The sequence below is a fragment of the Piliocolobus tephrosceles genome, chromosome 9 (assembly GCF_002776525.5).
Source record: "Piliocolobus tephrosceles isolate RC106 chromosome 9, ASM277652v3, whole genome shotgun sequence".
Classification (NCBI taxonomy): domain Eukaryota; kingdom Metazoa; phylum Chordata; class Mammalia; order Primates; family Cercopithecidae; genus Piliocolobus; species Piliocolobus tephrosceles.
This window is the reverse complement of record NC_045442.1, coordinates 43,898,152-43,916,097: the sequence shown is the minus strand read 5'-3', so window position 1 is coordinate 43,916,097 and position 17,946 is coordinate 43,898,152. Positions and strand designations below refer to the sequence as shown.

The following is a 17,946-nucleotide window of genomic DNA, read 5'->3' as shown; positions in this document are numbered from 1 at the left end:
AAAAAAAAAAAAAAAAAAAAAATTATGAAAAAAGTATGAATTTTTTAATTTAATTTTTATTTTTTTGAGACGAGTCTCGCTCTGTCGCCCAGGCTGAAGTGCACTGGCGTGATCTCGGCTCACTGCAAGCTCCGCCTCCCAGGTTCACACCATTCTCCTGCCTCAGCCTCCCAAGTAGCTGGTACTGCAGGCGCCCGCCACCTTGCCCGGCTAATTTTTTGTATTTTTTAGTAGAGGCAGGGTTTTGCCATGTTAGCCAGGATGGTTTCGATCTCCTGTCCTCGTGATCTGCCCGCCTCGGCCTCCCAAAGTGCTGGGATTACAGGCGTGAGCCACCGCACCAGGCCCATGAATTATTAATGTAGGTTATCATTATTGATTATAATAGTTTGCTGTATGATAGTACCGTAATTAAACCAATCCCTTAAGGTTGGTTGAGTTAGGTTCACTTTTTCTTTATTTAAACACAACTACTACCACAAAACAACAACACTGATCAGCATTCATACAGCCAGAACATAGGGTTATATTATAATTATTTCTTCAGTATAAATTCTTGGAGGCAGAGTTTTGAAGTTAGGATTCTATAGAACTATTTTCAAATATAAAGTTGAGACCTTGGAAGATCTGTAGCTTAGAGTTTATTGTTTAATTTGTTGTTGAGTAACTTAAATTAGAAGCATTAAAAAGAATATGTAGCTGTTAATGCTACAATTTATGTTGAATAATGGTCATGTGAAGTGTTTTATTTATTGCTTTATTTACATATTGTACATTTCTCATGATTATGTATGTGTTTCAAAGGCTATAGAATTGCTGTTGACATCTGGATAGTTATAAAGCCTAATAAGATAAGTTTATGTAACATCTTTCTTTGACAGGTTAGTAAGTGGGTGTAAGCCACTTACTACCACACAGCAGTAAGCAACATCTCTGCTGTGTACAATCCTTGGGCTTTAGACTTTTACAGGCCACTTTTAAACTCAGCCTTTAGCCTTACCAGATATCTGATGGTTAGGCTTCCCACCTATGAAATATGGATGATACCAAGCTCACAGAAAGTTGTGTGGATTAAATGAAGCAAATATGGAACTCGCCAGAGTAGTTCTTGATAGATAATAAATGCTCAAATTAACTTTACTTCTTTTCTTAGTATAGGTAGACAGTGAGACATTTGAGTTACCAAAGGTCTATTTCTTAAATATGGAGAGGCCAACCTGATTTTTCAGATTAATGGATTTCTGCAAGCATATAATTTTCAGTGAGAACATTATCACTGTTAAAAAGGACACATAATTATAATTGACTAAATGAAAAGTTTTATTTTTTGGACAGTTGGACAGTATTTCTCTTGGGATATATTTATTCTTACAAGAATTTTATCATTTACATATTATAGAAACTGTTGGACTTAATAGAAGACTTGAAAAAAAAACTGATAAATGAAAAAAAGGAAAAGTTAACCTTGGAATTTAAAATTCGAGAAGAAGTTACACAGGAGTTTACTCAATATTGGGCTCAACGGGAAGCTGACTTTAAGTAAGTTATTTCTTTCATGTCCAGTTAAAAATTGAGAATTTTATTTACTTTTTTAGATTTTTTTTCTGCTTAATTTACTTGTTTTTATATTAGATGGCTTCTGAATTCTGATCTCTTTATACAAGCTAGAAAACAGCTATTACTGGTCTGGTGTGGTGGCTCATGCCTGTAATCCCCGCATTTTGGGAGGCCTAGGCGGGCAGATCACTTAAGGTCAGGAGGTCAAGACTAGCCTGACCAACATGGTGAAACCTCGTCTCTACTAAAAATAGGAAAATTAACTGGGCATACTGGTGTGTGCCTGAAGTCCCAGCTGCTTGGGAGGCTGAGGCACGGGAATCTCTTAAACCTGGGAGGTGCAGGTTACAGTGAGCTGAGACTGTGTCACTGTACTCCAGCCTGGGCGACAGAGCACGACTGCCTCAGAGAAAAAAAAGAAAAAAAAGAATATGGCTGTTACTAATCCCATGCATGGCTATTTAAATTTTCTCTCTCTTGTTTTTTTAGTTTTAATTTTAATTTTTATTTTTTGAGACAGAGTCTTGCTCTGTCGCCCAGGCTGGAATTCAGTGGTGCGATCTTGACTCACTGCAACCCGCACCTTCCGGATTCAAGCAATTCTTCTGCCTTAGCCTCTCCTGCCTTAGCCTCCCGAGTAGCTGGGATTACAGGTGCATACCACCACGCCCGGCTAATTTTTGTGTTTTTAGTAGAGACAGGGTTTCGCCATGTTGGCCAGGCTGGTTTCAAACTCCTGGCCTGAAGTGATCCACCCACCTCCACCTCCCAAATTACTGGGATTACAGACGTGAACCACTGTACCTGGCCTAAATTTTCTTTTAATCCAGAATATACTTAATCTTAGATGTTTAAAACAAAAACACAAAGTAGTTCCTTTTCTGTTTCTTAATGGGATTAATTTGTATTCTGAAGGGAAACTCTGCTTCAAGAACGAGAGATATTAGAAGAAAATGCTGAACGTCGTTTGGCTATCTTCAAGGATTTGGTTGGTAAATGTGACACTCGAGAAGAAACAGTGAAAGACGTTTGTGCCACAAAAGTTGAAACTGAAGTGCGTTAATTGAAGTATTTGAAAATATCTAATGAGGTTTTAGTACCAGGGTTTAGTGTACCACATCAATGATGAGAAACATCAAGATAGTTTAGAATTAAAACAATGCTTAGTGTGTAGCTTTATTATGATTAGGCGTGTTTTGTTAGGAGTATAAGGCATCAAGAATTTAAATATAGTGATTGGTCATTGAAAAATTTGTACCTCTGTTATATTTATATCTTATTTTGGTATTGCTTGAATCGTTGTATTGTAGGCAGATAGATTCTTTGTTGCCTGATTACAGAATAACCCCCTCAGATTTGTCTCACTTTTAAATTAAAAATATTTTAAAGGTATAAGAGACCTAAGACGTGATTTCCTGGCTGTTCTGTTTAAAACAAAAATTTTTATATATAAAAAGGGTTGCCCTTGCCGGGCAACTACCATTTCCTACTCTTTTAAAATTTTATTTGTTTATTTATTATAGTTTTAGAGATAGGGTCTTGCTGTGTTGCCCAGGCTGATCTTGAATTCCTGGCTTCAAGCAGTCGTCCTGTCCAGCCTCCCAAGTGGCTGAGATTACAGGTGCATGCCGCTGTGCTCAGCTTATTCTCTACTTGTAATATAAGAAAAATTATCCTTTTCTGCTACTTACACTGAAGCTGAAATTGATCAGTTTTTTGGGGGAGTTGTTGTTTTTTTTGTTTTGTTTTTTAATCACTCAGTTCAGGGGCTTGTGACAGTGATGTGCAGACGTCTGCTGTCAAGCAAACCTTATGTATCCTTGACATGGTTTGAGATTGACTGAGTTGTGAAAATGGAGGTTTGTTTCATGTACCATCCCAACAAAACCTTTTAAGTCTCATTATATAATTGAAACTATACCTGAACTAGGTAATCATAATTGTTTTATAATGACTTGTCACAGTTTATAACATTGTTTTTATGAGAAAATATGCCTCATGATCTATACAACAGAAAATAAATAATGGAACACAGGTTCTTCATAATTGGAAATGCTTCTATATAATTTATTTTAAAGAATTTCTGTTGGTGAATTTTTTGCTTCTTTAAAAAACTGTCTAAATTAGATGGTGCCACATGTAAACGGTGAACCCTACTGTTAATATTAGGCATGTGGTTTTTACTATTTTTAGGAAACACATAATTATGTAGGATTTGAAGATATTATTGATTCTCTTCAAGATAATGTCGCTGATATTAAGAAACAGGCTGAAATTGCTCACTTATATATTGCATCTCTTCCTGACCCCCAGGAAGCTATTGCTTGTTTAGAACTAAAGTTTAATCAAATTAAAGCTGAATTAACTAAAACCAAAGAAGAATTAATCAAAACAAAAGAAGAGTTAAAAAAGAGAGAAAATGGTAAGTGGATAGATTTTACCTCTATATAGATATTGTAAACACATAAAAAGTACTCTTGGTAAGTATAAGAGATTTATGTAGCTCGTTTACCATAGTGACCAGAAAATTCTTTCATCTAGTTAACGTATTTTAATATTTTACCATTTGTATGACTTTGTAGTAATTTACTACTAAAAATATTTTTTGACCTTCATTTATTTTAGACCAATATTATTAGAAAATGAGCTTCTCAACAACAAAAAAATCAAAAAAGTGTTAACTTTATGAGTAAAGCTGTAAATTTTGTTACATATTCTTTTTTTTTTTTTTTTAAATGACAGCATCTCACTCTGTCACCAAGGCTGGAGTGCAGTAGTGGCATCACAGCTCACTGCAGCCTTCTACTCTTGGGCTCAATCCCTCCTCCTGCCTCAGCTTCCTGAATACTTGGGACCACAAGTGTGTACCACCACAGTGGCTGCATTTTTTTTTTTCTTTTTTGTAGAGATGGGGTCTTGCTATGTGGCCCAGGTTGGTCTTGAACTCCTAGGCTCAAGCAATCCTCCCTGCCTCAGCCTCCCAAAGTGCTAGGATTACAGGCATAAGCCATACTGTGCTTGGCATTGTTCTATATTCTTTATGAAGTTTTGCAGTATAGAAGATTCACTCTTGGGAGAGAGGAACTACTGTGGAGTGGTTTAAAGTGGATTGTTAGTTTGATACTTCATTCTAATTCTAACTAGGAGGGCATTTTCTGTTTCTTTCCACCTTTTTTTTTTTTTTGACAGGGTCTCACTCTGTCACCCAGGCTGGAGTGGAGAGGCATGATCATGATCTTGGCTCACTGCAGTTTCCACCTCCTGGGCTCAAGTGATCCTTCCACCTCAGTCTCCTGAGTAGCTTGGATTACAGACATGTGCCACCACACTGAGGGCATTTTATATACGTAAATACAATTGTTTGTAATATCTGCATTTTAAGAATTAGTTGCAATAACTGCTCTGTCCTTTTTTGTGTGAAACAAGATGAGTAGAAAATAACATGTAAGTGGTGCCTTTGCATCATATGAAATGTACTAAGAAGACACTAGCTCCTTTTCTTCTCTGATGTTATGCCAGTTCTTTACTCTTTAGCATATGCCACCTATTTTTATCCTGAGTTTTAGAAGTGGCTTTTTCTGAAACATTACCCTGTTGTGGTTGAATTAGCAGATTTTTTTTTTTAATGAGTAGGGTGTGCATTTAGTGCTATCAAAATCCTTTTTATTGAATGTGACAGTAAAGTGTCACTACAGCAGCATATGTTTCATAGTTATTCAGTGATACATATTTTCAGATGCTTAGATATTTATTTTCAAAATTCTTTTTCAGAAACAGATTCATTGATTCAAGAGCTTGAAACATCTAATAAGGTAATGCTTTAAGTTTTATTTGGTCTTGATAAGGTATTTAATTAACAAAGGAGTATGAATGATGACTAGATGTGTTTATTTTAAAAAATAAACAGTAATATAGTCTCTTGGTATACATGGGGAATAGTTTTCTTCTGTCATTTTTTCTGTTTTCTGGCTTGAGTCTTCTTATTTCAACTTACATTTATCCTTTCAAAAAGCTGAATATTTTAAAATATGGCAAGATATAAAAATTGAAGATCTTGGTGTCTAATATCCAGTATTTAAGGAACCAAAAGGTACTTAGAAGACATTACACCTACTGTTTATACAATTCCTATCTAGTATTTTTTCTACTTAAGAAAATAGAAGACACTAGTTGTACCAATTATATTAAGCTATATAAAATAGAAAATAAAAAATTTCCCATAATCTTCTTCCTAAATTTAAAACAAAACCAAACTAACTTGTTTGGAAGCTCTTTAGACTGTTACTTTATATATGTATTTATAGAACACTTACCATTCACCAGATACTCTTTTAAGTGCTTTTTATTAACTCATTTAAATGTTAGAGCAACTTTATGATGTAACTTGCCCCGGCTGACATGGTTTTTTTATTTTTATTTATTTATTTCTTTTGAGACAGAGTCTTGCTCTGTTGCCCAGGCTGGAGTGCAGTGGCATGGCTTACTGCAGCCTACACTTCCTGGGTTCAAGTGATTCTCCTGCTTTAGCATCCCGAGTAGCTGGGCTTACAGGTGGCCACCACCACCGCAGGCTAATTTTTGTGTTTTTTAGTAGAGACGGGATTTCACCATGTTGGCTAGGCTGGTCTCAAACTCCTGACCTCAGGTAATCTGCCCACCTTGGCCTCCCAAAGTGCTGGGATTACAGGCATGAGCCACTGTGCCCAGCCCAGGGTGACATATTAAAAGGTATAGCATCTAGGATTTGAACCCAGGCAGCCTGGCTCCAGATTCCTCTTACATGCTATATAGCTTCTCTTTTCTTTGTGTGGGTGTGGGTGTGTGTGTATGTAATTTTTTTAAAGGCAAAAATAAGATGTGCATAGTGTGTTGCCACCGATTATCTTTATTTAACTTTAAAATCTGAAGGAATTATGACACTGCATTATTAATCATGTTTGCTTTCTGGTTATCCCAAAGTATATTCACGAAACATTGCTTTTTCTTCTTTCCAAAGAAAATAATTACACAGAATCAAAGAATTCAAGAATTGATAAATATAATTGGTCAAAAAGAAGATATTATCAATGAATTTCAGAACCTGAAGTCTCATATGGAAAACACATTTAAATGCAATGTAAGAATTTAACTTTGTGTTATATTAATATATTTGATAAACAAGCGTATGTTTTGATTGAAAGGAAATAATTTAAAATAGCTTATGCAACCAAGACTAATTTACCGAGAATGTTGAATTGCGTATGCAACATTGAACTCAATTTACTGTTCTCCAAATCTGAATTTTTGAGAACTTAAACGAGGGTGTTTGACTCCTTTGAACATACTTTTCCACAAAATATGCTGGCAGTGCTTTGCACGTAAAAAGGAGAAGAATATGTAGCCTTTGGACGTTTAAGCCTCAGCTAGTTGGAAGGGGAGCTTTGAAGAGAAAGGAATTTAGACATACTTAGAAAACCAGATTATAATGTTTCAGGGAACTATAACATGAAATTCAGTAAAATTAGGTTTTTTCCTTAGAAGCTTGTTTTTGTTATATGTCTTGTTGCTATTGTTTATATGCTTAATAACAAGGATTTTTTTCTAAAAAGTTATACACTGTGACATGTAGAGACTTAAAGGGTTCTTTGTCTTTCATACAAATTTAGATCATTTCATATTTAGTTCAGCTTAGAATGATCAGCTTGTCTTTTAATCCTTTTTTTAAAAAATGGCTTTGGTTTTCTTTTTTGGGGGTAAGCTCCTTCAAATTATTTTTTTATATAGAAATGGTAAAATATATGGTAATAACGTAGTCAACTGAGTAAACGTAGAGCCAAACATTTTGCTTTGTTGAAAGGTGTTTTTTTCTGTCTTTTCTATGACCAAAAGAAGCAGGCGTGGTATCTTATAAAAAGTGACTGTTGAGTTTCCTTTGTATCTTGATAGTCAAACTCCAATACCCACCAACATTCCCTGAATCATCTGAACTTTAGATGGGCTTTTGAAACCACAGAGATAAATGAGGAGCATTCTAGAAGAGCACTGTATATAATCTCCTGTAGCAGGCCTTTCTTTTGGTATTTGTTAGATATGTTGTTCAATCTCTGGCTTTTCTGTACCTGAACTGGGAGAAATACCCTAATATTTAATATGTTAATAATTAACTATTTAGTAAATAATTAGTATTTAATAAGGTGGAGGAGCAAGAAACACTTATGGAGTGTCCAATGTGTGCCACGTACTATGCTAGATTATTGGAATTATAATCTACTATTATAGATTAATAAAATCTACTCCCCTAACAATCCCCCAATAAGAAAACAACAGCGTAAATATAGTTATAATACAGTGTGCAGTCGTAGTCAATGTGTGAAGCTGAGAGTGGATGGGGAGTTAGGAATACTTTGTGGAGATGAAAATGATTAAGTTGAGCCTTATAGGGTGAGTAAAAGTTAGCCTTTTGAAAGTAGAAGAAGGGGACAACGGTAGTCATGAGAGACAAGAAGGTACATTGGCCTTCCGTGTACCAGAATCGGAGTGCACAAAGTCGTGGAAATGAGAAATCTTTCAATGAGTGCAGGAAAATACAAACAATTTGTTGTTTAGGAAGAAAGTTTGAAGCAAGGAGAGGTGAGAAATGAGTCTAGGAGTAGTAAAATAGGATAAGATGAAAGACCTTGAATACTGCATTAAAGAGTTCGGGGAGTCAGTGGGGAGTCATTTTCACCAGAGGAATAGCAAAGAGGAGTTTTTCATTTGAGTAGATATTTTTGGAAACTTAGAAGATAGGATTGAGATGGAATTAGACTACAGGCAAAGAGACCAAATAGCTACCTCTTGGTAGAGTTCAGCTAATAGTTGATGAGGACTTCGATTTAGGGTAGTAGTGGTAGAGATTAAGGAAGAGGAAATTGATTTGTGAAGTAAGGGGATGTAAAACTTTTGAGACTTGGGGCAGTAAATTAATTGCTGGGCCTCCTGGCTCTCGGAAATTTTATTTGGTTAGTCATCATATGCTTTTTGCTCTTATCTCTTGATCTGGATTTTAAGTCTGTTCTTTGATTTCGTAAATAAAAACAAAAAGGAAAGCCAGAGACGGATCATTTCTGGCAACTACAGCTTCAAAGAAAATATTTGGAAATTTCACGTGGGATTATATTTATTTCTGTAGTATGTTTGCATACCATAATATATTAGAGATATTTAAGGAAGTGATAGTAAAAAAAATCAATATTTGTAAATTAGTCCTTGCTTGTAAATAAACTTTATAGATTCTAGACCTTGTTTTATCAACTAACTTAATAACAGTTTGCTAAATTTAAATTGTTCACTTAAATACATAAAAATATGCAACGTAGTTTGAAACTTACCTAATTGTTTAACAGTTGATGTAGGGTCACTGTTCCATATCTTGTCTTGAGAGCAAACTCTTTCCAATAATGAAAAAATTTAGTTTGAATTCTTTGTTTTATCTACCCAAGCATACCCTGGGAGCAGAAAACCCTCCTTTCAATAACTATGACTTCTGAAGGATAGATTTTTGGTGAGGACTGTATATTTTGAAGTGGAGGAAAATGATGGAATCATTCTGATAGGTACTAAGGATCGGGGAAGGAACAACTTGGACTTGTTAAGGAGCTGTGTCAGAGGTGTGATCTGCCTGTCCCATGATTTTGTCGTTTATCAGTGACACTAAGGGACTAATTGTGAGAAAGCATGGAGATTCTTCTTTATGACATCCTTTGTTTAGGGATAGCTAGAAAAACTTTGCCTTTTTTCTTAACTCATTACTTTATGACTTTAAAAAGTTATTTTTATCTGTATCTCCTGCTAATAAAATGTTTGCTGATTAAGTGGCACTCTTTATCATACACTTTGTTTTTTCAAATGGATTGCTGCAAGTTTCTGCCTTTACCATACATTTGATTACACGATAGACTTGCACTTAAATGCTGAGTTTTACCCTTCTTCTAAGTTCATATTATACCTTTTTTTTGGGAAGTTCCCCCTCCCCCCAGCCCCGAGTTCCCCCCGTTTCTTTCTTAGAGGCAGGGTCTCATCACTCTGCTGCCCAGGCTGAAGTGCAGTGACGTGACCATGGCTCAGTGCAGCCTTGAACTCCTGGGCTCAAGAGATTCCGTTGCCTTAGCCTTCTGAATAGCTGGGACTGCAGGCCTGGGCCACAACACCTGGAATTTTAATTTTTTGTAGAGATGGAATCTCACTGTGTTGCCCAGGCTGGTTTCAAACTCCTGGGCTCAAGTAATCCTCTGGCCTCAGCCTCCCATAGTGCTGGGATTACAGGCATGAGCCCCTGTGCTTGGTTGTTGCTAGCCTTTTTAAGGGAGGCAGTCTGCCTTAAAAAAAAAAAGTCTAAGTGATGTGTCTAGACGCTCAGTTTCAAAGCTGTCTGTAGACTGTATGTCTTTGAATATATGTCGACTTAAAGCTAAGGTCAAAACTATTTTTCTAGGAGTTGTTAATGTTTAAGACAATGCTAATTTTTAAGAGGCTTTGGCTACAAAACAAAATAGTTGAGTCTCATATTTCTCTTTTCAAAGTACATTTCTGATGTGACTTCAGAGATTTATCTTCTTAAGATTCTCCAGTTATCCCCAAATGTTACTTATTTGCTAGAGCCATCAGTTATCTTAGGATGAAACTTAAGAAATAACTTAGAAAATATCTCAACAAATTTGAAAATAAAATTTTTATGGTACGCTATTGAAAGTAATTTATGTGGTTTGTACGTTTTTTTGTAGCTTTCGCTATGTGAATTATTTTTAATTTATTTTGCTTTAGGACAAGGCTGATACATCATCTTTAATAATAAACAATAAATTGATTTGTAATGAAACAGTCGAAGTGCCTCAGGACAGCAAAACTAAAATCTGTTCAGAAAGAAAAAGAGTAAATGAAAATGAACTTCAACAAGATGAACCACCAGCAAAGAAAGGTACTACTTCAGCTGCCAGCAGCAGGCGTTTAAGAAAGCTAATTTCTAAACCAGTAAATAGAACAAGGCAAACAGAGGGACATTCACTTTTCTAAGGAAAAATCTTGAGAAAATCTAAATGTCGTGAATTTTTATTCTGGAAAGTTATGAACTGTCTAGGGATGGGCATAGTTAAAGCTTTTATCTTAATAAATATGCTTTTAGAAATTGTGCTTTTATTATTTCACATGTCTGTAATAATTTCTGTGCTTATAATAGGTAAAACTCATTACTTTGATTTTTATAAATACAGCATTTTCTGCCTAAATTCCAGCACATTATTTTGTTTTCTTAGTTTGCATTCTTTATTCATGTGGAGAAAAGGATATTTTACAGTAAGACTTTGAGCTAAATATTACTAATAATAAATGTATTCAAGCTGTATTTGTGATGCCAGGACACAGTCTGATGAAAGATAATACATGTTGAAGATTATTTTTTAAAAAAATCTTTAAGAGTAAGTGGGCAAGTTTGTTTTAAATATAAAGAAGGGCAAACCTTTGAATTTTAGAGGAGGTAGGCTCTTTAGAATAAACTGAAAATCTTGAGGAAATAAATAGGAAAATGTAAACTGCAAACTTAAAAGCTACAAAAATAAACTTAGCAGCTTTTAAGAAACTACAGCAGGGATAATGCCATATTTTACCCCTTCCTCTTTGAGACTGGAGAGACAGTGTAAATTATAGATAATAAAACCTTGTCCAGTGAGCTTTTAAAATTAATCTGTTTAAAAGAAAAGAGACCTTGGAATCCTATAATGAGATTTCTCAATTACAGCTTCCCAAGAACATTTAGACAATTGAGTGAAACAAAGAAGAACATGGATTGCATTTGAAAAATAAAGACTTACAAATAAAGGTTGTTTTTCGTATACAGTATCGAAGGTAAAACTAGATAAATTCTAGATGGGACAGGGAGGTAAGATTCCCATATTGTATAGTGATTCTTTGGTGGGGGCATATTCTCACTGGGGGGAAATCAGTATCTTGAGAGAGCTAGGGGATTTTAATTTATCAAAAGGGGTCATAGGCCCGGCGTGGTGGCTCATGCCTGTAGTCCTAGCACTTTGGGAGGCCGAGGTGGGTGGATCACCTGAGGTCAGGAGTTCGAGACCAGCCTGACCAACGTGGTGAAACCCCATCTCTACTAAAAATACGTAAAATGAGCCTGGTATGGTGGCTCATTCCTGTAATCCCAGCTGCTTGGGAAGCTGAGGCAGGAGAATTACTTGAATCTGGGAGGCGAAGAGTGCTGTGAGCCGAGATTGCGTCATTGCACTCCAGCCGGGGCAACAAGATTGAAACTCTGTCTTAAAAATAAAAAAGTGGTGGAGGAGTGGTCATAATATTAAAAAACCTTGAGAACAAACAATCATGTAAGTTTTTTATTCTCTACATTGTAGTAGTACCTGAGGGACCTTTCATAAATGCTTTGACTTTTCCTTTATTTTTCTCATAGCTTCAACTGTGATTAGTATATAGGGAAATAGAAACTCATTTGTATATGGCATGGCAGATTTCAATTTAATGAGCTTTTTAATGATCTCAAAAGTGCTGCCTTCTTCATCAAACAGATTCATTACATGTACATCCCATGGGCTACTATCATCTCACAACTAGGATGCACAAGAGCCTGTGAGAGGCAGGCTAAAACTTAGGAGTTTGAATCTCATAACTACAAGAGGTTTGACGTTTGGCTCTTAAGGAACAATTACATGCAGCAGTGCTGTCAATTAAGGACTTTGTAATGTAACAAACTGATGTGTTAAGATCCCAAAGGTATTACAGAGGTCCCTGTCAACTTCTCGAAATTTTCAAAAATAGCACCCCAGAACACTAATTCTCAAAATGTTGCATGTAAAATACATCCCAGACTTACCATATCAGTATATTTGGTGTTTGGTGCCAGGAATCTGCATTTTAATAATCTCCCTGGATAATTCCTCCCAAAAAAACTAGAAAATCACTCTTGTGTAAATTAGTGTTTAAAGAGAGAACATTAAAATTTTAAACATAAAGTTACCATAAAGTAACATATAACTGGAATATGTCAGATTCATGAACTTACATACATCTAGAAGCAGAATAAATTACTATTGCAAAAATCATATTTATAAAGATTGTTTTCTGTACCACGATATGTCTTAGAGATAGAAAAGAGGAACATATGTGGTATAGTTAAGTTTCAAAAATATTACATTTAGGATTATTATTTTATTTAGGTTTATTGTTTGTGATGAGTGAGATATAGGGAGTCTGCCATCAGGGAGTTTAAAATCTAGTAGATGAGAGAGACAAACATATTTCAATAAAATATAAAGAGCTGAGTTGCGTAGGATAATATTCGGGACTCATTAAAAAGAAAACTGTACAATATACTTTTTGAAGTCAATTAGATATCAATGGAAAGTAGTCGGTTTCTTAACTAGAAGGATTTCAAGCCAAACCTACCTTATAATTGTCTTCTGCTCTTATAGATTAGTAACCCTTGTACTTCATATTATATCTGGGATCAGTAAACATGGAGAAGTTGATTCTTACATACTTAGTGAGGATACCACATAAAAAGATAGGTTAATTAAACAAAAATGGTCAATGAGGGAGTGAATGGGGGTCAGAAGAACATATGGAATTGATTGTATTAGAGCAATGTCATGCAGAAAATTCACATACAAATTATACCAGAACAATGTTGTAAAGTCCACTTATAAACATCATATAGACATCAAACCGTGAAGTATAACAAAACAGGAAAAAATTTCTAAAAATGAAGAGTCAGATTCTGGCCTGTTTTGAAGTAAAGTTTCAAGGATCTGAGACACTCATCTGACTCTTAATGGAAATTGTATGAAATATAAAAAGATATGTAGATATAAATTTATATATCTAGAAGCTTGTTAATTATATTTCAAGATGTAATCATAGAATCTATGAGGAAAGTTTAAAATTATGTAATTTATACTGGGCACTTACATGGGGTGAGTTTATTTGTCAGAGTGAACTTATGAATTAAATTGTAGCTAATAGTGTATCTGTTCTGGGTATAATTTAATTTGTACTGATTATAATGGTTAAAGCTCTTACACGTGTATAACATTTACAAAGTCATTTAACTTAAATTACATATTAACTCATTTTAGTCTCTCAGCATTATTCTGTAGAGTAAGTTGAGCAGGTAGGGATATCCTTATTCTAGAAATATAGATACTAAGCCTGAAAAAGGCAGACTTTTATGCATTTTCAATTAGTTGAACCCTCATGTACAGATTTTCAGGTTCTATTAATAGTTAAATTTATCCAACGCACAATGTTGTAAACTCATTTGTCTTCTTGATCTTCACAACTTTGAGCTAGGTGGTATTATTCCTATATCACATTTGAGGAAACAGTTGTAGTATGAAACAGTTTATTGATGGTTATAGCTAGTAAGGATATATTATATGAATTCCCAAAATTTTAACATTTCCCTTCCAATTTTAGCTATGAAAATTTAAGATAGTCCATTTGCCTGTCACTAATATAATAAAAGCTGCAATATAATTGTAGTTTAAAACTGTTCTTTAGGATACGGAATGTCTGCCTACGGTTTCTCGTCGTCTCCTCCTCTCTGTCCCATATTAAAATGATAATAAAGATTTGTGGTACAAAATTTAAATAATACTGAAAGTTAGAAATAGCTGGTAATGCTACTCAGAGGTAGGTAGCTACGATCATTTTGGTATACTTCCTTTGCTAATTTTTTATTACCTTGTGAAATAATAATTTTTTACATAAATGGGCTCATACCATGTGTTTTGTAACCTGGTTTTTCTTTTTTTTCTCAACAGCTTATTTCATTTTTTTTTTATTAGAAGTTTACTTTTACATGTTTTGTATGTTTGAATATTGGCTTATATGGTGACTTTTTGGTTTTATTAAGGTTTGCCAGATTAATAACAATTTTCTTATTTTTAAAGGATCTATCCGTGTTAGTTCAGTTATCACTGAAGACCAAAAGAAAAGTGAAGAAGTGCAACCGAACATTGCAGAAAATGAAGACATTAGAGATTTACAAAAAAATAATGAAGGACTGAAAGCACTTTTACTCACTATTGAGAATGAACTTAAAAATGAAAAGGAAGAAAAAGCAGAATTAAATAAACAGATTGTTCGTTTTCAGCAGGAACTTTCTCTTTCTGAAAAAAAGAATTTAACTTTAAGTAAAGAGGTCCAACAAATTCAGTCAAATTATGACATTGCAATTGCTGAATTACATGTGCAAAAAAGTAAAAATCAAGAACAGGAGGAAAAGATTGTGAAATTGTCACATGAGATAGAAACTGCTACAAGAAGCATTACAAATAATGTTTCACAAATAAAATTAATGCACACGAAAATAGACGAACTACGTACTTTTGATTCAGTTTCTCAGATCTCAAACATAGATTTGCTCAATCTCAGGAATCTGTCAAATGGTTCTGAGGAGGATAATTTGCCAAATACACAGTTACACCTTTTAGGTAATGATTACTTGGTAAGTAAGCAAGTTAAAGAATATCGAATTCAAGAACCCAATAGGGAAAGTTCTTTCCACTCTAGTATTGAAGCTATTTGGGAAGAATGTAAGGAGATTGTGAAGGCCTCCTCTAAAAAAAGTCATCAGATTCAGAAATTGGAACAACAAATTGAAAAATTGCAGGCAGAAGTAAAAGGCTATAAGAATGAAAACAATAGACTAAAAGTAGAGGAGAATGAGCATAAAGACCAAGATGACCTACTAAAAGAAAAAGAAACTCTTATACAGCAGCTGAAAGAAGAACTGCAAGAAAAAAATGCTAGTCTTGACATTCAAATACAGCATGTAGTTGAAGGAAAGAGAGCACTTTCAGAACTCACACAAGATGTTACTTGCTATAAGGCAAAAATAAAGGAACTTGAAACAATTTTAGAGACTCAGAAAGTTGAACGTAGTCATTCAGCCAAATTAGAACAAGACATTTTGGAAAAGGAATCCTTCATCTTAAAGCTAGAAAGAAATCTGAAGGAATTGCAAGCACATCTTCAGGATTCTGTCAAAAACACAAAAGATTTAAGTGTAAAGGAAGTCAGACTGAAAGAAGAAATCACACAATTAACAAATAATTTGCAAGATATGAAGAATTTACTTCAATTAAAAGAAGAAGAAAAAGAAACCAACAGGCAAGAAACAGAAAAGTAAGCTAAATGTTATTCAAAATATTTTATAATACACAAAGCATTTATTTTGCTATGCATCTTTAAAAAAATTAGATGGTCATACTTAATCTGGTAAAGTGTATTATGTATGATGAGTGAAGAACTTGAACTTTGTCCATATAAACCTTTGGACCATAGGTTATATGAAAAGATCAGCTTATAAAAATCATGTGAAATCTTTTCTGAAGAACTCATTCATAGTTTGGATATTCCAAATTTGTGAAAAGATGTAATTATGTAAAGATTGTTACCATTTCACATGTGTGGTCCTAAGTAGTTAATAATGTTACCATAGAAAAGTGATTTGTATTTTTTAGATTGAAAGAGGAACTCTCTGCAAGCTCTGCTTGTACCCAGCATCTGAAAGCAGATCTTCAGAGGAAGGAAGAAGATTATGCTGAGCTGAAAGAGAAACTGACTGATGCCAAAAAGCAGATTGTACAAGTACAAAAAGAGGTAGATTATTTGAAAAGTTATGTGGCCAGTTTATGATAAAGATTGTTTTCCTTATATATCAAACTTAGACATTAATCTTAGGATTGAATAGGACATTTATCCACTTCATAATTTTTCTTAAAATTACGAGAACAGTTACTTCACAAGAGAAAATTTAGCTGATTTAAACAAGCTGAAGAATGTCCAACATTAAGAGAAATACGTGCCTTATGAAAGATGAGTCTTTTTCTTCTTTAAGAATTGCTAAATGTAAGTCCTTACAAAAAAGTGGAAAGCAACTTTCGTTTACAGATAGTACTTAGTGTGCAGTATGTATTTTTAGTTTTTATTATAATTTAATTTTTAACTAGGGAATGCAGTCACATTATTCCAAATTTGAAATATAATAAGATGTATACAATGAGAAAGAAATACTTCCCACTCCTTCGAGCTGTCAAGTTTACCTTCATGACATCAAATGTTACCAGTTTCTTTTTCTGCACTTCTCCCTCCTTCCCTTTTTCTTTTATGACCACTTCATTTTCTGTTGTACTTAGACCTTCTCTAAAGATTGGAACACTTTTTTTTTTTTTACTTTGAGGTAGTTACTAAAGAATACTTAAATGTGTATGATCTGACAAATATTAATACAACAAATGCTGTTTCTGCCACTATAAAAGTGACTACTGAATGTTGTGTTTATCTAAACTTTAAAAAATATAATTTCACCATATTGGTTTTTAATCTCTAAACAGTGTTTTCTTCTCACACTTTTATTTTTCACATCATATTTCTGAGACTGATTTATTTTGTAGTCGTAATTAATCATTTTCACCTCTGTGTAGTATTCTGTTGTGTGACTAACCGCAATTTATTTCGTCTCTTGCTGATGACCATTTAGATGGTTTATTATTTTTTTGCCCATAGCAATAGTGCGAATATCTTCTATATGCTCTTGGTACGCATATGCAAAAGTTTATATATGAAGTGGGGAATTACTGGGTCAGAGGACATGAAAGGTTATCTCATGGTAGTTTTAATTTGTATTTTTTTGATTGCTAATGAAGTACAGCTTCTATTCATATTTCTCTTTGCTATTTGTATATCCCAGTTTCTGCTCTGTGAAGTCATTTGTTCATTTTAATTGTGCTGTCCTTTTTTTTTTTTTAAAAAAAGTATATAGTTTTTATTTTGTATTTATTTTTAAAAAAATTTACTGGTTTATTATAAAGAATATAACTCAAGAACAGACAAATGGAAGGGATGCACAGGACAAATTAAGGGGGATGGAGGGTGGTGCAGAGCTTCTGGCCTTCTCTGGCTGTACCACCCTCCCAAGACCTCAATGTGCTCACCAAGTGGGGTGCTCTCTCAACCTCACTGTACAATAGTTTTCATGACTCAATCTCCAATCCTGCTCTCTTCCACAGGGGTTGGTGGGTGGGACTGAAATTTCCAACTCTCTAATCATTTTTGGTCTTTTGGTGAGTAGCCTTACCCTTAAGCTATTTCATTAGCATAAATTCAGGTGTGATAAAAAGGGGGCTCTTTTTTCTAAGTTTATTTATTTTGTTTTGAGACGGGATCTTACTCTGTCACCCAATCTGGAGTGCAGTGGCGTGATAATAGCTCACTGTAACTTTGAACTCCTGGGCTCAAATGATCCTCCCATCTCCGCCTCCCTAGTAGCTGGGACTACGGGTGTGCCACCATGCCCTAGCTACTTTTAAATTTATTGTATTATTAAAGTCTTTTTGTATTGCTACT

The 17,946-nt window shown here is 34.4% G+C and overlaps 1 protein-coding gene across 7 annotated transcripts in view; it reads left to right on the top strand.

The window, feature by feature from the left end:
- KIF20B (kinesin family member 20B) overlaps positions 1 to 17,946 on the top strand; it is a 77,927-nt gene that overhangs the window by 21,742 nt on the left and 38,239 nt on the right. For 5 of the 7 annotated variants that reach the window (XM_023226294.2, XM_023226295.2, XM_026454828.1 and 2 more), the window contains 8 exons: positions 1,400 to 1,539; positions 2,473 to 2,611; positions 3,751 to 3,979; positions 5,329 to 5,369; positions 6,554 to 6,673; positions 10,339 to 10,492; positions 14,487 to 15,723; positions 16,062 to 16,200. In XM_023226294.2, the coding sequence (XP_023082062.1) occupies positions 1,400 to 1,539; positions 2,473 to 2,611; positions 3,751 to 3,979; positions 5,329 to 5,369; positions 6,554 to 6,673; positions 10,339 to 10,492; positions 14,487 to 15,723; positions 16,062 to 16,200 (2,199 nt within the window). The remainder of the gene's footprint in view (positions 1 to 1,399; positions 1,540 to 2,472; positions 2,612 to 3,750; positions 3,980 to 5,328; positions 5,370 to 6,553; positions 6,674 to 10,338; positions 10,493 to 14,486; positions 15,724 to 16,061; positions 16,201 to 17,946) is intronic. The other 2 variants (XM_023226298.2, XM_023226297.3) reach the window with 1 other exon arrangement.